This window comes from Maniola jurtina, chromosome Z, assembly GCF_905333055.1.
Source record: "Maniola jurtina chromosome Z, ilManJurt1.1, whole genome shotgun sequence".
NCBI lineage: Eukaryota > Metazoa > Arthropoda > Insecta > Lepidoptera > Nymphalidae > Maniola > Maniola jurtina.
In genome coordinates, this window is record NC_060058.1 from 6,035,992 (window position 1) to 6,058,372 (window position 22,381).

At 36.0% G+C, this 22,381-nt stretch overlaps 1 protein-coding gene across 2 annotated transcripts in view; it reads left to right on the plus strand.

The window, feature by feature from the left end:
- Nucleotides 1-22,381, plus strand: part of LOC123880641 (epithelial discoidin domain-containing receptor 1-like) — a 216,736-nt gene that overhangs the window by 124,759 nt on the left and 69,596 nt on the right. For both annotated transcript variants that reach the window (XM_045928862.1, XM_045928863.1), the window contains exon 2: nucleotides 79-378. In XM_045928862.1, the coding sequence (XP_045784818.1) occupies nucleotides 84-378 (295 nt within the window). In that variant the 5' untranslated portion in view covers nucleotides 79-83. The remainder of the gene's footprint in view (nucleotides 1-78; nucleotides 379-22,381) is intronic.

Below are 22,381 nucleotides of genomic sequence, written 5' to 3' on the forward strand. Positions count from 1 at the left end.
TCGAAACCTCCCATTTATAAAAAGAAGGTCCAAGAAGTAAAGGTCAATAGCGATTAAAGTTATGAATCATTGTTTCAGGAAGGATGTGGCCATTAGCGCCACTGGTGATCCGGCTGGCAGCCGTTTCACTGGTGGCGCTAGCCCTTGCCGATCCAGGCACGGGCAGCGACTCCTCAGCAATCACTCAGCCATCGAAGCGCACCAAAGCGCCCGTGCGAACCACGGGCCCTTCGCCGAAGAAGCCAGAGCGGCGACAGCGCAACCGTCGCCGCACAACCACCACGACGACCACAACTACCACAGAGATGTATGACGATGAAGAGGACCTCACCACACCTGTTACAACTACCACGCTCGATCCCAGAACTTACGACCACAGTAAGTAGTCAATCCTCTTTTTAGGGTGCATAATGGCGCGATACAGTCGCCACCCCTTATCTAATAGAATATTTCTTTTAAATAAGCTTAGCAACATTTTATTTATCATCAGAAATGCTCTAAAGGGCTTTAAACCATGGCATTTAGCTTGGCAAATATTTTGCGCTGTAACTATAAAAATTATATTCAGTTATAAAAATGCCAACCATAGGCGTAACTTCGTAAAAACGCAGTAAAAGAGATTTCTGTACTGTGTACATTGTACCGTCGCGTACGTAGCGTTTCGCACCCACGTACAGTTCAACCATGGCTAACATCCATGAATTTTGACAGTATCAAAGCGAAATTTATATCAAAAATATCTAGCGCTTCGACACTACGATCGTCATACCCTTTTGATAAAGTTCACTGAAAAAATATAAACGGAATTTATCGTTTCTCTCCGATAAAATAAAAAATAATTATCCTTTTTCATCTCTCGCCGTGCGAGACTATCTCGGATCGATCGGTTTTTTCTCATCCTGCAATCATTCTGATTTAATGATTACCCACAGTGTTCCCAGTTAATTTAATATTTAATAGTTTTCTATCTCGTATTTGGGCCTCTTAAAAAGAATTAACTAGCACTAGAAAAGAACTAGAACTAGAAAGGAAGCACTAATGATTATAATCCTCTCACTTGAAGGCATCCGGCCTGAAGATTTACAAAGTAGGGAAGTAGAGAGTAGAAGTAGAGAGAAGTAGAGAGAAAGAAACTCATACTTGTACAATGTACATACTTATGTACAAGTATAAGTTTCTTTGTTAATGTAACTGATTTTTCTAACAAAGTAGGCCCAAAACTTTTATTATTTATGACATATTTATTTCATGACACCTTAGCTTTTGACTGCAATGTCACCTAGTGCGAGTGGATCAGTCCAAGGTTTCCATCTTAAACTAACCTGAAAACCTAGGTTTCTAGATAGCTGCTATTGAATACTTGACAGCACTTCCTTATCAGCAGGCTAGTCACTAGCCACGGTTGAAGCTCCTATCAGACCAGACCAGACAAAAAATAAAAAAGTCCATACTGCCTTTGCCAGGCATCGAGCCAAGGACCTCCCATTTATATTTTATAAGACCACAGCATTAACCATTGCAACAAGTGTAAAATAAAAATTTATAACACCCCCGACAAGTGAAGGTTACTGTAACTAGAAAAGAGCTGATAACTTTCATACGGCTGAACCGATTTTCTTGGATTATAGCTAAGAACACTCTCGATCAAGCCACCTTTCAAACAAAAAAAAACTGAATTAAAATCGGTTCATTAGTTTAGGCGCTACGGTGCCAAAGACATATACACAGATACACAGACACACAGATACACAGATACACACGTCAAACTTATAACACCCCTTTTCTTGGGTCGGGGGTTAAAAAGGAGGTCGACAAGGCTTACAAAATGTCAATCTACATAGCTAAGGCTAAATTTCTCCAGAAACTGTCTCCATTCGCAAAGTTTCCTACGAAAGGGCCAATACGTGTAAACATCCAAATTGCGCCATCCAAAAAGGGAAGGAAGTAATTTTAAAATGAAACTCCCCGTTCGACGAAGGTATGCACTGAGTCAAATGATAGCGTTTTGGAAAGTTAATGAAAATAAAGGAATCTTCAGTACAGTAATATTATTTGTAGTTTTGATAGCTCCTACAACGCACCTGTAGAGGTTGCATAAGTTTCCATTAACGCCTTCATTAAATATATCGTTACCAATAAGATTACAGACGAGTGAACAGCTTATAAAAAATGAATTTATATTAGACAAGGCAAAAATATCAACATATTGAAATCATATCTAGTGAAAGGTCAAACTTTTCAGTTAACATTTTTCCACCCTAAAAATCTTGTTATCAAAAAGCTACAAGGAAAGTTATAGTTTTACAACATTTCAGTGCATAACCGCAAGGAAGTTGCACTGTCGTACACCATTTTAACAAGAGCTCAATCAGTTTCACAATTTCCCTTTTAATGCCTGGTAAGACTGTAGAACCATAAAATAGCTGAGGTCAACGCTGAATGGTGGCAGATCTCCCCTAAGGAGGTAGGGAGCGGGTCGTCATTTCACGCCTCTTGAACGCGTATCGAACCAATATTAGGTTTATTAGATAGATGGGCCGACGTAAAAAGCGATTTTTCATTTTTCTTTTCACTTTTATCTCTGTCAGTATTTCCAAATAGAATTATGTTTTAATAAACTTCGAGACAAAATTACTCGTATTGCTTTAGTCTCGAAAGATTTGAAAGTATTTACTTAATTCTCTTGCCGTGTACGAGGATAAAAACAATCAAATAGAATGGGAAAGTAAATTATTAAATTCCATTTCTTCCAAAGCTTTGTATTCTGTCAATTATGGGTTTTATTTTTATTCCAGGTCTCAACAAAAATAGGAAAAAATATTCTGTAACTGGATAAAATCAAATTCTCTAAGCCCCCATAGATTTTCAGTGTTGTTCAGCACTACTTTCTTTCCCTATCCCTACCAAAAATTGGTCATCTTTTACAGAGCTTTTAAATACTTTATCTAGTGATGAATATTACCAATCAGTTATTTTATGATGCATTAGGTCTACAGAGTACAAACTGAGCGGAAAATGTTAGAACGTATGCTTATATTTATTTAATCACAAAACTGGAAAGTACATTTGTATTAATAAAAAATACACTGGAAAAAAAGTTACCTGAAAAAAAAGTTACCCAATACCTTTTAGAAAAATATTTCGATGATACAAGACGATTTTTAGGTTTTCGTACCCCAAGAGAGCTTATATATTATTGCTTATAGCAAGTTTATATTATAAGCCTTCGCTGTCCGTATGTCTGTCAGTGGGCTGTAATCTCATGAACCGTAATAGATAGAGTTATCCACAGAATAATATGTATTTCTATTGCCGCTAAAACAGTAAAAAATAAAATTTTAAAATTGCCGTCGATAGGTAAATTAAAAAATAATTAAAAAGTAGATACAATGAGGTATAATTTTATGTTGTTTGATGTTACAGACCCTTCTGTATGCGAGTCCGACTCGCGCTTGACTTGAATGACTTTTGAAAATTGTATGCCACAGCCATGCCACAGCTGACAAATAACGCATAAAATTTCGTCTTGCCAAAATGTTATGCCACAACATTCAATATTGGAAGAAAATTCAATAATAGTACCATACTTTCAGTGGAAAAAGTACCTACACAATACTTTGCCATTGTGCCAGAATAACCGCATTCAAAATCGTTAGGGAACGTACCAATTTCCAATTTTCTCAAGTTTTCCGAGTTACGTGAAGCAAAACCGATCCCGATACATGCGAAGTCTAACCTTGTAATATCCATTTCACCAGTCCAATGCAAAAATTGAGTGTTCGTTGGAACTTTTTTATGTTCTTTCGAAGTTCAAGTAGGTACTTATACACAATATTATCTTTCTATTGCAAAATCCGTGATAGCCTAGTGGTTAAGATGTCCACATTCTATTTGGGGGGTTGGGGATTCGATTTTAAGCAGGTATCTCTGATTATTTGGAGTTACGTATGTTATCACTTGCTTTAACGGTGAAGGAAAACATCATGAGAAAACCTGCTTGCCTAAGAGTTCTCCACAATGTTCTCAAAGGTGTGAGGCTTTCACTCCACATTAGGCCAGCGACACAACTATATCCTAAATCCTACTTATTTTGAGAGGAGACCCGTTTTCAATAGTGAATCGACGCGACGTGGTGATGGGATGATGATGATCGTAAAATCACAATAATTTCTGTTCAACGAAATAGAGCGTGTAAAATAAAATTGTTACAGTATGAGGAAAATATAATAGAATTTAATAATATTATTACGGTGTTTAAATTGAAAATAATATTTTTATGAGCACTCAAATCAACCACTGTACGTGACAGGCACGTTGATAATGGCTCTTGAATGCCACACCGAGCGCAAATGCGAAAAGGCTTCGTTTTAAATTATTGGTTTAATCCCTATAAAATAAACATGAAATGCTTAATCATTATTACTCACGACATGACATCGTGTATTACGAGTATGTCACCAAAACTTGTGTACTTATTATTTTAATTAAATATGTACATAAACAATTAAATAATATGTACTAAAAATATACAATAAAACTTAAACCTAGCCTTATCTTATTACTATACAAATCATGCCCGCGTGGAATGGTGCCAAGAATATTGGCTGCAATTCCACGCTGGACAGCCAGGCTGATCCGTTGCGCAAAAAATGAGCTAGTCCTTCTGTCACCCGATGAGGCTATTAAACGCGGTGAAATGTCTCGTTAAATTTTTTGAGCACTAAGACTCCATGGCCCCAGGGTCTCCATGGCAAACGGAACAAAAATGTAACTCTCAATAAGAGAGGCATACATACAATTAAATTCTCTTTCATCATCATCATTATCATAATGATCAACCCATCGCCGGCTCACTTCTGAGCACGGGCCTCCTTTCAGAATCAAAAGTCAAAGTCAAAATCATTTATTCAAAGTAGGTACAATTGTACTCCTTTTGATGGTCGGAATTTTTAAATTTGTACGATATAGTGGTGATAATTAATCACGTAACTTAAAACTAAAGCTACGAAGGTTCCAAACGCGCCCAAGTCTGAGAAGAGCCCACAACAAACTCAGCCGGGTATTCTTTTTTTTTATTATCACCACTTTACAAAATGAGAAGGGATTAGGCCATAGTCTACCCTGATAGAAGACAGACCTATTAACTTCACTATTAACAGACTATGACTTGCTTCTACTACTTAATTGTGCTTTAGTAGGAAGTTTTCAGTGTAATGATTAGAGCCAAAATCTATTTCTAATATAAATGCAAAAGTAACTAATTACACCTGTCTATTTTTTTCTTTTTACGGCTTTTTTACTTAACCGATTTAGATGAAATTTGGTACAGAGATAGCTTGAACTGGAGAATCGTCAAAGAGGTACAGGATTTTAAAAACCTAAATCCATACAGATGAATTCAAGGGCATCATCTAGTGTTGACTAAAATTTGAAAACGCTACCAACTTTAAATAATCTCTTATTCCTTAAGATAATCTTAAAAATCTCGAATTCCTATTTTCTTATACTTACTTAAAAGTATATAACATAAATCACATCTAGGTGGCCTGGAAATTTCAGACAAAGAAAAGCAATAAATTAATAAATAATACGAAAGTGCTCTACAGTGGCTTTGGCATAATGCCATGTAGGTAAGACTAGACGAAGCCAGGTTCTGTACTCTCCAGATATTATTTTAAGATATTTATAAAAGAAGACCACTTCAGATGGTGAGGCCACACTGTAGTTGCGTCAGAACATAATATAATTTTAAATTCCAGGTAAGTAGGGAACATTCTGTGAGACGCTTTGAATCGGGACAGCTCTCCAAACGCACTTGTAAATATCTATTTCAGCGACTTTCACCCAGTAAAATAGTAAAAAAATCATGCAAATCAGGCAAATGCAAAAAATAATAAATCATTTAAGAAATATATCAATATCACTATTAAAACAGTACAGTTACAATCTTTTTGAAATAGTACAGTAATTTGAAAAAACTCGCACGTATTTTATTTCGAGTGTAAAAATATGGTTCACCGTCTAGGGATATTCAAGTGATTTTATGAGTAAACCGCTCATGCAGCAATGATGAGATCTGTAACACAAGGGCTGAAGGTTCGTGAGAAATAACAGGGCCTTTATTTCACGCCACTTGCGTTACACCCTCCGGCATCCTTTACCGAATCCTATCAAACCGATTAAAATGGAAATCGTCGCGCATATAATGTTTAAAAAAATACATACATTTACCTTTAATCAATTCAAAGGTTAATCACACTTCACACTAATATTATAAAGGCGAAACTTTGTGTATGTGTGTATGTGTGTGTGTATGTTTGTTACTCCTTCACGCAAAAACTACTGGACGGATTGGGCTGAAATTTAGAATGGAGATAGATTATACCCTGGATTAGTAGATAGGCTACTTTTATCCCGGAAAATCAAAGAGTTCCCACGGGATTTTTAAAAACCTAATCCACGCGAACGAAGTCGCGGGCATCAGCTAGTACCAAAATATATAAAACATGTTGTAATTAGTTAAATTAATTGCTTTTTAAGTTCCGTTCGGGTTCCTTACCCACATTATTACGAAGAGTGCCAGTGTCCTTTGCTGTCCGTTCGACCCTCTGTCTGTCACGGGCTGTAAAAATTTTCACAGAATTTGTATTTCTAATGCCATTATAACAACAAATCATAAAAAAAATACAAAAGGAAAATTGAAAAAAAAATAAAAAGTGTTATTACTTGTAGATACGCTGAACCATTCGTGTGTGAGTCCGATTCGCACTTGGCCGACTTTAAGGTTTTGTAGTAGAACAAGCAACCGGCTTCTGTAAGTTTTACCGACCTTTTATCTTTAGTTTCATATAGTCTCGTTTCTAATTCCAACCTTTAGGACAAATAATGCCCTGCCGGCATCAGCTGTTTTTCCCTCCACTTTTAATATAGGTACCTTCAATTTAAGAGTAAATGGGCATCTTCTAGGCAAGCACTTCTAAGTGTATCAATACTTGCTAGCAGGCTTGATTGTAGCCAAGCGCTTAGGTATGTATGTATGTATGTATGTATATTTATTAACTGAAAAAATGTACAGAGGGTTTTTCTTACATTCAGCGCCACAAAAACCACAGTTGGTTTAACTAGGCACTGTGCACAGGTAAGACTACAATAAGGTATAGACTCAAGTTGTACACATATTCTACACAAAAATATTAATAACATTATTCAATAGACATAAGAAACCCTTTTGCAGCGTACTAACAAACAAAAAGAATTCGAACTGTACACTCCGAAAACAGCGAGTACCGCTTCAAACCGGTTCAACAAAGAGCTGAAATTAAATTTACGCTTGGCAAAGAAAAAACTAGTTACAAGGGGAAATTGGCGGGGACAGTGACAAATTATGCCCGCAAGAGCAAGGTATTCGACCTCACTCTAACACACCTCTAAATGTATTTTTTATTTCCACCCTGGCACACGAAGTTGAACGTGTAATTGTTTCTGATTTAATAAAAAAATTACACTGTATTCTTATATCGCTTTGAAATGAACAAAGCTTTGATAAGCTTATGTTTAGGCGTATGCAGCGCACACACACAACAAATAAACGCAGAAGTTACAACTATCATAGAATTATAGCTTAGTCTTAGATCTATAGAGCGTACCTAGTTTTGTTTTGCTTACATATTTTAAGACTATCTTATATCAGCTCTCGGCTCAAACTCTTCAAATTGAATTTATTATTGGAAAAAATTTCATGACATGGTACTTCTCCATTAACTTACAAACGGAACCATGGATAACTCGGAACTGTTGAGCCAAATATTTTTCGAAATTCCCTCCAATATACCGGACTATCCTATTCCTCTCTTTACTCACCGAATCGGTTGAACCATATCTAAGTATATGCTTTTTCGATATAATAACTATATATTTACACTAAAACTTATCACAAAAAAAAAGTATATGCTTTGTTTTAGACAACAGAAAAGAAGCTACTCAATAAAATAAGCAAATGTTACAGTGCGCCGGCACTGTAGTGCTAACTGAACCAAAACTAGATTTTATGAAGCGGAATAACCTAAAGCAGACTCAAACGTTTAATTATTATTATTTTTAGTACTAGGTTAGCACACTTCAGTAATTTGAATTATTCAAACAATAAGAAACTGATCCATTTGAATTGATATTGGACTGTCCAAGCTCTCCTACGCTCTCTCTGAGTGCGGAAATAGAAATAGAAATTCTTTATTTGCATAATTTGTTTTACAATAGATGATTCGCTGATACAAAAGATGACGCTTCGGTTCCTAAGTATAACGTAATACTAATTTTATCTCTACGATGTCCAATATCCACTAATAATAATATTGCCAGCTCTCAGCTCTAGCAAGACCTAAATTGTACCGTATAAATACTTGCAGCAAGTACTTGTACGCTAACGCTCCGGTTACACGCTCCACCTGCGCAGTTAAAACTGCAAGACTGAGAACTGCGCAGTCCAATCTTTAGCGGTTTTTGGAACTGCGTAGGATACCGTCTGCCGACAACACGCACACACTTAACTGCGCAAACTGGCTTGTGCAGGTAAGCTCTCAGGTAAGGTAAGCGTATAGCCAAAGCTTTAACTTATAGAAATTGACTTGCTGCGACAACCTTCTACTTGCCAACATGGGACTTGCCAGAGCTTACTTCTCCAAGTTAACATTGATACGAAAAATCAAATTACTTGTATTTTCTATACTTTAAATACCACACGAATATTATAGAGGCAAAACTTTGTGTGTGTGTTGTATGAATGTGTGTTTGTTACTCTTTCACGCCAAAACTACTGGACGGATTTGTTTCAAATTTGGAATGAAGATTACTTATGATGACTTATGAGGCTATAATAGGCTACTTTTTATCCCAGAAAATCAAATTCCCGCAGAATTGCAAAACTTATATCCACGCGGATGAAGTCGCAGGTATCATCTAGTCATAAATAAAACGGTTTGTTCAAAAACTAAATCGCTTTGACTAATTAAAGTGAAATATGAGAGACGTAATAAATCGCGCAGTATCTGTAATATTAAATTGTAACCTAAAATTCTATTAAGGAGGAGGAAGGTAAAAACCAGCCCCGCTTCCACCCGTCTCGTTTTATTGAAATACTGGTTGAATTATTATACTACGAAGTATTTGAATTTGTCTCATATTAAACCAACTACTTAAGAGGGCTCTCTCCGTCACTCGTTTCATACAATCGTAGTTCCAATTTCATTTGAATATTAAGCAACCAAAGTCCATGAAATTTTGCAGACATATTTTAGAAACTAATATCTATGTCTGTGGTTTTTTCAGATTTCTGTTAAAATATTCGGTTTCAAAGTTACGCGGTCTTAAAAATTTTCATACAAATCTTTGAGCCCCTGTAATTCTAAAACTGCATATTTTTAGAAAAATCTAAAACACCACAGACACAGATATTAGTTTCTAGAATATGTCTGCAAAATTTCATGGACTTTGGTTGCTTAATATTCAAATGAAATTGGAACTACAATTGTATGGAGCAAGTGACGGAGAGAGCCCTGTTAAGTGTTTTTCTCCACTCGAGAAATTTTATGACAGTTAATAGCTAACATAATATGGTTTTATCATCATTATCATCATTGTCAAGCGATAGATGTCCACAGCTGGACATAGTTCTCTTGTAGGGACTTTCACACACCAAGGTCTTGCGCCTATTCTATGAATTTACTTGGGCGCCTTGCTGTTGAGGTAGCACTGTCGCCTATAAAAAAAATATGGCCTAAATTATTTGATATAATTATGGTATGCCCCCCAAAGTGTTCGTTAAATGCTGAGAAAACTTCCTGTTTTTTCTTCTTATAATATGCTTACAGCGTTGTCTCATTTACATTTCCATCAAAAAAGAATATTTTTAATAGTCTTCATTACAAAAAATTAAAATCCAAATAAAAAATCGAAATAGAATCTGCATATATTTGCAAAAATATGACTGCAGTATCGCATTTTCTCTTCAAAGAACTGATTGTTAACATGGTTGACTTGATTGAGTGCACTGTTATTTTTATTTAACAATACAATAATGAAATTTAAAATATTTTCTGCTGAATTTTGTAACTTTTCCAATCGGTTTTTGGGACTCTTAGTCGCAATGTTTATTGTATTGTTATTTCAAATATCTAGGTATAAAATAATATTCAAATGTAATTTGTCATATTTCAAGTTGGTACAATATTTTTTGGTATTATAATATTTATTTAGGTGCCCATTATAATAATATGTTTATTAGCCAAAAATATAAACTTGGAGTAGTATTTTAGTTGTAATAAGTAACCTTTAAATTTTCAATTCATCACAATGTTTAGGTACTAGAAAGGACAGTTTCCATCTGATTCAATTCGAATCTGTTACAATTTTGATTTGGATGTTGCGATGCGATTTTCATTAGCATATTGCGCATTCTGTTTTTGGGGTCATCAAATCAAATGTCAATTTGTACGGAAATGGGAGACACGTAAGCACATAATATGACTGTTCTAGCTAAGTACGCATAAAAGTAGGTACGTAGGTATATATCTAATTTTAAAATATTATTATGGTGTTAGGTAAAAACCTATGGGGTCTACGGGTATAAAAATGCATGCCTCTCCCATTATCATTAGCTCGCATTATCGTGATCAAGGATTAACTTGTCATTGAATTAAAAAATATATAAACCATGACAGTTCCCAAGTTCTAATTACATAAAATGCAAAAATATTTTCTGCGTATAGTATATTTCCCTACTATAATAGTATGTGATACCAAAATTATAATATATCTAATAACGTTTATGTGGACCTGCAGGATATTCAATTTATTCGTAAACTCATAAAGGGTAATAGATGTTACCATAAACAATTACAGTTGAGTTTAATTCTCATCCTGAAGTCAAACAATGCGGACGAAGACCGTAAACAAAACAATTAGAATCCTAGGGAGGGTAGTTACGGATCCCCTTCAAAACTTTCAACCTTCTGTCTGGAAGTTATGTGTCTTATAATAAATCACTGTAAAGTTGGGCGAAGTGCACATCTTTGCCGCTGTTTTACATGCAAATAGTTGTGTAGTGGGTACAGTGGGTAGTTTCTGTAGCTTTAGGCATAGATTCTTCTGATAAACAGACTGATAGACATAGATTAGGCATAGATTTCTATAGATAGACTGATATTGGGCACATCCGTCAGTTGCGCAAATTATCATACCATAACGTTGTTAGCGTCACATCGTAGTATGGTGCTTAGAGCACAATTATTTCTCAGTGATTATTAAATAGAGGGTCTTCCAGAATACGTTAAACCCACATCCTTTGTTAGTTTTAAATGTAATAACCATTTTAAATTATCGATTAAACTAAAATTGCACATCAAATCATTGTGACGTCACATGCCAGTATTTCATAGGGCTCGCATACTAAGCGCGTGTTTTGACGTTTAATAAAAATTACCTACTGATTTGACTAGTTGTCAAACACCGCATTGTATATAGTTTATAAAGAGCGATGATGGCCCAGTGGGTAAGACTTCGGCTTCCTCAGGAGGAATTAATTTGCATTTGTTTGATGCTTGCAACTTGAAAAAATATCTGTTGGTTTCACCTCGAATTTTCAGAACTAATAGGTCTCGTCAGCGCCTAGTCACTTAAATTTTACAATCTAAAATATATTTGATTTCACTGCCTTGTTTTGGGTGACATTTTTGTTTTGTACTTTTTATATTTAAGTATTTAATATTATTCGTGAATATTGTGACAGTAAATTATAAATATATTTATCATGTTACCAGCCTAAAAAATTGCACTCCTTTAGATTTACATATTAAATATATGTACTTTGATTTGAATAATGCATTCCATTGAAATCCCACTGTGTGCACAGTGGCAGTTCATCGAACATTGGAGGTAATATACGAGCACCTATAGTGTGGCGCACAAAGGAACATGCGGTATTTGGCGACCATTCCATGACAATTAAACGCTTTCTGTGGACGCTTTATTAGTGTGCTAATGCGCTTTGATGAGCGTTTTGCGTAGAGAATGGGCTTGAATTCGCCTAAACTAAAGGCTGAAATAAACACGCCACGGTGACTGCACGCAGCATTGAACGAAATTAAACTAAGTTTGTCTATACTTGTTGATGCATACACAAGATGAATAAATTAATTTTCATTCTTTCTTTCTTTCTTTCTTTCAAATTAGCTTTACCTTGCACGTCACTTAAACGCCAAACTAAACAATTTTACTACTTATATTGTATCTTGTATACCTTCCACTGAATGATTAGTATTATCTTCCTACGTGTATTACGCAAACTATTTTATTAATTTAAGTAGTTTTTTTTTTATTTGAATGAAAATGTTTGAGTAAAACTGCAAGCTAGCCTAATTTAGCTGCTGTTCAAATCGTCTAAAATCATCAAAAATGAGGGACCCTCCTGATGTCACCTTATGAGGCAATTAACCGTGGTGAAACGTCTAGAAAGAACTTTTAAGCACTAACACTCCATGAGTCCAAGGTGGCCAAGGCAAACGAAAATTTAATATAATTGTTGTAATCAAAACCGCCACTCCTGGACCAGAATAATAGATCCTTAGACCTGAAAAAGATATTTACCAAAGGTCATTTCCAAACAAAAGTTTTGTATAAGGTGGGCAAGGTTCAAAGTGATTAGTGGCTACTGTCAATAAAATGTGTACAAATCTTAACAGAATCAACCCCCAGGAAAGCAATGATCCAGTTGCCAAAACCGATAAAGGTAGTTGAGCCTTCAAAAGCTCTTACAGGTCCTGCAGTCTAAACCAAACTGCTGATAGCTTCTATTTCCATGAAGTTGATACCATGGCATATTAATGACATTTAAAATCTTTCTGGCTTAGTCCGTTCGAACAGGCCGATTTAACGACTGCCAAACTTTTGCAACACAAGCCAATACCTTCTCGAAATGCCGAATTTAAAGGCTGGACTTATACATAGGTAAAAATTCACAGGTTGACTTATGAAGTACCTAATGTTGATTTTTTATTTTGTTTACCCTTCGAAGACCCCAGCATCATATCTTAGAAATCTGAAGTTTCACAATTGAACGTAAAATAGCAGAAACTAGGTAACTTACTCGTTTCTTACCTGGAGTGTATTCCAGATGTACTAATGTACACGTCAGTCTGGCAAGGCTTCGTGCTACATCATTAATTTCTACCTAATGTCTGAAACGAGCGAGTTGACGTAACGAACCACATTTTGTGTTCACAAGCGCGGCTGTAAAGTCCCTGGGTGTATCATTATTTACGTGTACCCTAGATTACATTCGTGATGACTGTTGAAAGTTTGAGCACTGTTTATACTAATGAATGTTTATAAAATATTTAACTCGAAAATGTAATAGAGGTTTAAAAGTTTTATTTGTATTTGAATTTTAGAACTCACACATTACCTCCTAGTATTTTTACGCAGTACCTTGCCTTCTCAGATAAGTACAGGCCTTTCTGACCGAGTGATAATGGTCGTCCATATAAGTACTCCTTGTCTATCCACATCCCACCACCGTCAAGTCCAGCAGGCAGGATTTTTCTCACGCAGCCATTTAATCTCCACTCCAGAACACTTCTGTCCTAGTGACCATCAACACTTCCACTAATCGTTACTAATCGTTCAGCATATTATATTGTATGTCTCCAAAAAACAAAGAGTAAGGAGCTTATAATCTATACTAATAAATAAAATTGAAGTGTCTGTCTGTAATTTCGAAATAACTGCCTCATATTAAGCTCATAGGGTTACTTGAACGATACCTTAACTGAATCACACATTTTTAAAATTTTTGTCTGTCTGTCTGTCTGTCTGTCTGTCTGTCTGTCTGTCTGTTTGAAAAGGCTAATCTTCGGAACGGCTGAATCGATTTTGACGGGACTTTCACAGACAAGTAGAGAATTGACCAGGGCGTAACATAGGCTACTTTTTTAACCGACTTTCAAAAAGGGAGTTGTGTTTTTCTACCTATTTACACCGAAATCTCCGAGATTTCTGAACCGATTTGCGTAATTTTTTTTTTAATCGAAAGAAGAACAGCTTTGCGACATTGTTTCATAAAAAAATTGGATTCCAACTCCTCAATCCTGTTGCTGCAGGGGACCTGACCACCAAGACTGATGGGATGGAATCTAAATCCACGCGGACGAAGTCGCGGGCATCAGCTAGTAAATAATATACTCGTATATGGGTGCCTCTGTCTATATTCCTACTTAAATACTTAAATCTGAATTTCTTATTTAAAATAGCGACAGATGTTTATTTCACACGTTTCAACACAAACCCATGAGAAATGTTCCCCTAGTTCACTACATTCTGTTAATAATCCAAATCCGTAAACTCTTGTTTGGAGTCGGAGAGTAATACGTTGTATGTTTCCGTCTCAAATCGCTTATTCCTTTTGTTGCGCTGTTTAATTGCAAACACAAGTTTATTATCTGCTGGAGTTATCTAGTTTTAGCTGAGTTCATTCCTGAGTGCGCATTTTACGTACCTAGCCTTAAATACTTTATGAAAGACTAGAAGAGTCGGTCGCCCAAGCCTCGCAAGGGTAGAAAAGTATTAACCGGTGTACTATGGTTGGCATAATTAGAGGGGGGGGGGGAGGGGGCAAAGCCAAACTATCTTACATTTAACTTTCTCGTTTACTTATAATATTAAGTAGGATTACAATCATTTTTTTAATGTTTGCAAAAATAAAATAACGGAAACATTCGTAAAAGTACGGTTGAATGGATCCCAGTACTTAGCAGCGAGTTAGGACGATTCCAGAGTGAGGAACTTCTTCACATGTGCCGTCTCAAGAAGCCTTCTGTACTTATCCTGCCCTTGATCAACCAGTCAAGCGATAGTTTCTTGAGATGTTGGTCGAAACTTTTCTCAGTCAGACTTTGGACTGATACAACTTTCAATTACTGATATCAAAATTATTATCTTAGATATATAAACGGTAAAGCTGACTAACTGTCTCACCTATCAACGCACAGCTCAAACTACTGGACGGGTCGGGCGGATATTGGCACGCAGATATATATTATGACGTAGATATCCGCTCAGAAAGATTTTTTTAAATTCAACCCCTAAGGGGGTAAAATAGGAATTTAAAATTTGTGTAATCCGCGCGGATGAAGTAGCGAGCATAAGCTAGTTAGTAAGTATAATTTCTTTTTTGAAAAAGTCTAGTTTTATTTCCTTACACTTCTCTAAGCAAAAGAAAACAAAGCTTTGTAATCTTAGTTAACAAACTGCCCCGGATTAATCTGCAATGCAAAACAAGTTTAGCTTGAAAATAAACTCATTATACTTTACTTTATTAACGCTGCAATATGCACAGAGTTTATATAAAGTTTCCCATATTAAATATCGTATAATAGGTGACTAAATTTTTTTCTGACAAATCGTTTTTAGGGAGGAAGGCTCTCTCCCATACTCCAAAATAAAATAGTCTATTATTATTAAATAAATTTTGAATGGTCTAGTTAACTCAACCATTAGTTTGGAATTCTCTTCCAACCGTGAAAAACCAGCAAGAAACTCGGCAGTTGCGTTTTTCAAAAATTAAATATGCAGAATACATGCTTTTATGATATTTATCATATAATCAATTTTATAAATTGCTTTTTTGTATGAAAATATTTTTAATTGATTGCGTATAGGCCCGTCTAAAATTAAATGCAAAGTTTTATCTTGAAAGGTAACCCTCTTTTATTATACTTTCCTAGAGTTTTGGCTTTTGGTCGCTCGAAAACAGCACAATGCACTTCGCCAGCGGCTAGTATTATGTTGGAGGTACAAAAGAGATTGGCCAGTAATAATGTGACAATTTTATAAAGGTTACACTCATTCCCACAAACGACTTTCGGACTTTCTTGGGGCGTAGGGTAGACACGATTTTATTTCGAACTCTTGGTAGATATCTGTCGTGTATGATCGCTATTTTTTTACAACCAAGAATGTTTTTTGTAAACCAAATATTATGTTGATGTAAATATACTGAGAGGCTACTTGTAGGAATTTCTACATTCTTATTTAAAGGTGAACCACCAACAACATTACGAGACAAACTCGAAAACATCTTTATTTGAAAAAAATTGTATTTACCCACAGTTTCTTTAAACATTTTATTTGGCATCGTAGCACGTACGAGACGCGGCGATCGTTGTAGCTACTGCGGTTTCGATGCGGTACCAACGGAAAATTTATGTACCGCTGGGCGTGCAAGGCTAGCCTCTACTCCGAGCCTTGAAATAAATTCATACTACACCGCTTATTCCTGTTGCTCGCGCTCCAATGCCGACAGATTTTCATAGCGCTCAAACACACGCCTCAGCCGTGCACCTTTCTAAAGCAAATAGCTGCGCATAATCGTTTTATGAGGTATTGTTAGTACGCATAAGATCCTTAGGGAGCGAGCCCCTCTTAAATAATAAGTTTCCTAAGAATTTTAAATTAGAGTATTAGGCATGGTGTCTCAGCCGAATTAAAAATTAATAATCCTATCCAAGCGAAGTCGGTAAAGGCTAAAAACAATGAATTTTTAATAGTTATTCTCTTTGCGACGAGCAATTAATGTAATGAGGTAGCAAGTTTTAGCTTGCCTCGCCGGGAGCGCAGCAAATTGGACTTAATTCTTCTCTAGATTTTCTCGCGATTATTTTATTTGGGCACATAATTATATCGATAAGTACCAACCGGATAGTTTTATTTTAAACTTATTTATTTTCTACTTATTTTTCTAAGTGCCTCTAATTTTATTTTATTTGGTTAAAAAATCGGATTCATACAATAAACTTTTTGCCTTTATATTTTTGTTTTTTTATCGGTTTCTTGGTTGATTTATCTGGTAATTGGTATTTTCTGTGATGTGAACTAGATAACACCCTGCCTTACTTAAGCAATAAGTATTTAGTTATCCAGGCATAAAAAATGATATAAGTATTAAGTAGATACAATGTTTTTTTTATGATGTGAAAATAAAATATTTAAATATCGTAAGAATACGAGGAATCAACCAATTCACGTTGGCAACAGGGAGAGATACTTCGCAATTTTGTTAGCATAATTATAATATTCTCCATTTTCGACATTGTTAAAAGTTACAGCCGATTTTGAATGTTATGTTTACTTTAAATTTAGACATGCTCAAGGATCTTTAATGATGCTTATGTCGAATGAACACAAATTTTCTGGCAGTTATTGAATTTCAATACTTAATTATTATTATTTATCAATTAATTGAATTTAACAATAACTTGTTACCTTTGTAATGTTCATTTACATAACGTCTTGGCCAAATTTTTTTTTAATTTACAGACCTTGCGCTTGGCTGCAATCAGACCTGTTAGCAAGTGATTAGGCACCCTAAGATGGAGCGCGCTTGCTTAGAAGTTGCCTATTCACTCTTAACTTGAAGGTACCCACCCATATTAAAAGTGGAAAGGAAAACTGATACCGGAAAGGCGTTCCATATCCTAGCAGTTTGGATTACAAACAAGGAAGCAAATAGCTTCGTACGTGTCTGAGGAATTTCAACTACGTATTAGGCACCTACCTTGACTTTAAATAGATAAATTAAATAATGGTAATAGTAGTTAAAATATTATTTTTCTTCATCAATTGATTTTAATATTGATCATCATTTAGCAGATCCACCCGTGACTTGAGGCATACTGCGTACAAGGCTTGCAAGTACGAAAATTTCACCAAGGACATCAGCCTCACTGAAAAAGATACATGAAATAATTCCGAAATATTAACGCTGGTGAATTACAATGTAACAATTAAAATCACCTTGACAGCGGTCTTGCGGCTCATTTGTCTCCCTAACAAATTGTTTTTCTCCGGTTTCACCCGTTTCGCGTAATTTGTTCATGTGATATATCACTTGTCGCGATGTGGATTAGACGAGCATCGCTCCTGATGTGTGTATGTATGATTAAGATAGGCCTTATGCTGCGACACGGGTAAGCCTACTGTAACAAAAACAGTGGGTACCAACATTTTGTATGGGCTATGTAGAAAACAAGATCCTTATTTTGGACAATTTATTATTTACTTAACAGTTGTTTTTCAAATCAAATTTTTCTACTATATTAACTAGAAAAAAATAGATGGGGTACGGGGCAACGAATAAGAAACTTGAAATGCTTATGCGATTATACCTACTAAAGGGAAAATGGGAAAATAACGAAAAGTAAAAATATTGTAGGTTAATATGAGACCGTCCGCAGAGCCAAATTAGAAATTCCTTTTGTGCCTCACCTACATCCTGTATTATATTTTGGTATTGTAAAAGCAGCAAAATAACTAAAATTGTTAGCATACGTTCCTATCGCGTTGGCCCAATTCACCGAGCGCCCTAGGCAATGGTGAAGGCTTGAGGCAGATCCTCATGTTACGTACAGTTGTTTCAATAGATGGATTGTAACGAGGAGAATAATATGTCTCTTTAGTGAAGGACACCACAGAATATCTTTTATAAGGCTCTATGGCCTTATCACACTAATATTAAAAAGGCGAAAGTTTGTGTGTATGTATGATTAAGATAGGCCTTATGCTGCGACACGGGTAAGCCTACTGTAACAAAAACAGTGGGTACCAACATTTTGTATGGGCTATGTAGAAAACAAGATCCTTATTTTGGACAATTTATTATTTACTTAACAGTTGTTTTTCAAATCAAATTTTTCTACTATATTAACTAGAAAAAAATAGATGGGGTACGGGGCAACGAATAAGAAACTTGAAATGCTTATGCGATTATACCTACTAAAGGGAAAATGGGAAAATAACGAAAATTAAAAATATTGTAGGTTAATATGAGACCGTCCGCAGAGCCAAATTAGAAATTCCTTTTGTGCCTCACCTACATCCTGTATTATATTTTGCTATTGTAAAAGCAGCAAAATAACTAAAATTGTTAGCATACGTTCCTATCGCGTTGGCCCAATTCACCGAGCGCCCTAGGCAATGGTGAAGGCTTGAGGCAGATCCTCATGTTACGTACAGTTGTTTCAATAGAGGGATTGTAACGAGGAGAATAATATGTCTCTTTAGTGAAGGACACCACAGAATATCTTTTATAAGGCTCTATGGCCTTATCACACTAATATTAAAAAGGCGAAAGTTTGTGTGTATGTATGTGTATATGTGTGTATGTTTGTTACTCTTTCACGCAAAAACTACTGAACGGATTTGGCTGAAATTTGGAGTGGAGATAGATTATACTCTGGAGTAACACTACTACTAGTAATAGGCTACTTTCTATCTCGGAAAATCAAAGAGTTCTTACGGGATGTTGAAAAACCTAAATCTCCCGCGGACGAAGTCGCGGGCGTGAGCCCTTAATATAAGATATTCTGTGGATTTGAGATATCATTTCAAAAAAAATCTATGCCTTGGTAAGTATACCTACTTTCCTTTGTCTAGCATGATCAATTTGCTCAAGCCTCTGACCTAATGCCATTAAGCAATTATTGATATTTGTGTCTTCTCCTGAAACGGTGACCTACGCATAACTATTATATAAGAAAAGATACAATACAAGACCTACCTATACGATATTTCATTATAAATGTTCGTGTACTCGTAATGCTCCCCGTATTTTATGAGAACAATTCTGTTATAATATTATGTTATTTCAGGGCTCCACCCTCAGGTAAACATACCCTAAATACACGAAATATCTTAAAAATCTGAACTGAAAATCGGGGTTCGTTATATTTTAACAGGAAACAGCTATGTTATTGCAGGATTTTTCCTTTGAGGATGTCAACTATTTATTTTGTTACGAAGCATCTACATGAAACCAACAACAGAGCTGTGTGCCTAGTCGGAGTTTTTTAACCTATTCGATCGCGTAAAAGTTAACTGCGTTTTGTATGGAATTAAAATAGCGCCATCTAGTGACAAGAAGTGGAAACATAATTTGTGAGTGCGAGTTTTTTACGTCCTCGGGACCGACTATTGTTAACCGACTCGCATGCGAAAGTGACAACGTGAGCGCACGTGATTGGTGGATTCAAGAACTATGCGAGTGCGAGTATCAAATTTTGACAATTCGCGAAGTAAATCGAGTAAACACGACGCTAACGCGATAGTTAAGTTGTCGCATAGATTTTTACAGTGAAAGTTGAGTGAGGAGATAATTTTAAAGACATTTATTTGCATTTTTCAAGTTTAATTTAAAGGACTACGATTTAAAAATTATGGCAGGGCGGTATTTTAGTCAAAACTACTTTTAATTTACTTTTCTAGGCTCTAAAAGAATATGTGTTCATAAACATAATCAGTTTTCTAAATCACATATAGATGGCGCTGTTGTTATTAACTTATAGTCTTCCACGTAAAATTCTTAAAATATCTTGTACGATGCTACGAAACCCTTAGAGTGCGAGTCCGACTCACCCTTGACTCATTTTTAATACATAATGATGACGTACATACTATACCTACCTACAAAGACGATGATTTCACAACATAAACATAGACAGTAAATATAACCAGTTAAATTTTGATAGACAGCTGCTTCCATACAATCACTTCATAGAAATTTCATTCTAAATTTGGTTGGTTTATATCACGACGCCAACATTTCAAAAATAATAAACGCCATTCACGGTGAGTACACGCGTATGGGCTGGTTAGCTTCGGTGGTATCTCACACTCGCTGACTCGCGATTCTCGATGCGTTTGAGGTTAGCTCGGTTAACGCAGTAGTGAAGTCATTCGAATAATTTTGTGGATCTCCCACTCGGCACACAGGTGCGGCTTGTGAAGCGGCTGAAAACGCTAAAGCATGCAAATACAGGGGTCTAGGCTCTGAATACGATTTTGTCCCATTCGGTGTCGAGACCCTTGGTCCGTGGGGATCTAGCGCTATAACGCTTTTTAAGGAAAAAACAAAACGGTTAGTCGACATCACAGGAGATCGAAGAGCTAGCAGCTACCTCGGACAAACAATTAGTTTAGCTATTCAAAGGGGGGAAGCTGCTAATATCTTCGGAACCTTGCCTAAAGGGACTCCTTTTAATAATATATTTTAGTTATTATATTATATTTTTTAATATAATACATGTTTTAAACTCTATTTCAATTAAAGTAAAGTGTTGCATTTTAAAGTTATATTTCGTTGTGATCCTGAGATCTGATCAGTTATTAATGTTAAACATAATCGCTTTGTGAGAGCTAGTAACTACAAGTCAACAAGCTAATTGTATTGTTTTAAATAATATTAAAACGGTGTAACGCTACAACGTCACCAGCTGGCGCTAATTACAGGGTGCGGAAATATAGATCGCATCACTCCCTGTAACTTGCAAAGTTGGAACTAGATGGCGCTGACTATAGGTTGGCAAAAAGTAAATGATGCTAGGGAGATTTTCCAACCCTACCATAAGACCCAGCCTTAGACGTCCGCATGCTACTCACTTACGCGGCCCCAGCTTGGCACGCGTTACTAAGCGAAACGGGGACCGCAAGTCGCTGCGCACCATCGCCGGAGCTCCACGCTTCGTACGGGACGAGGTCTTCTCTAGGGACCTGCGCATCAGTGACCATATCTACCAACTTTTTGGTAGATATTGCCTATTTTTAGGGTTCCGTAGCCAAATGGCAAAAAACAGAACCCTTATAGATTCGTCATGTCTGTCTGTCTGTCCGTCCGTATGTCACAGCCACTTTTTTCCGAAACTATAAGAACTATACTGTTGAAACTTGGTAAGTAGATAGATGTATTCCTATTCTGTGAACCGCATTAAGATTTTCAGATATATATAAAAAAAAAACCATAAATTTTGGGGGTTCCCCATACTTAGAACTGAAACTCCAAATTTTTTTTTTCATCAAACCCATATGTGAGGTGGGGTATCTATGCATAGGTCTTCAAAAATGATATTGAGGTTTCTAATAAGTATCATTTTTTTTTCTGAACTGAATAGTTTGCACGAGACACACTTCCAAAGTGGTAAAATGTGTGTGTGTGTGTGTGTGTGTCCCCTGTAACTTCTAAAATAAGAGAATGATCAAACTAAAAAAAAATATGATGTACATTACCATGCAAACTTCCACCGAAAATTGTTCCGAGTACGAATTAATATACCATAACAAAAGCGCGAGCAAAAATTGGTTTGAACGAGATCTAGTAAGTAAAATAACTATACCAAGTGGGGACCTGCCATTCACAACCGGGAAACCAAGCCGTATGTACCTACCTGCTCATCAGTCAAAGAAAACGAAATTACGGAGAGCAGCGGTGTAGAATAATCAGCACAGCCCTAATTGTAATCAACTAATTAGATAAATTAACAAGTACGCAGTAAGAATAAAACAT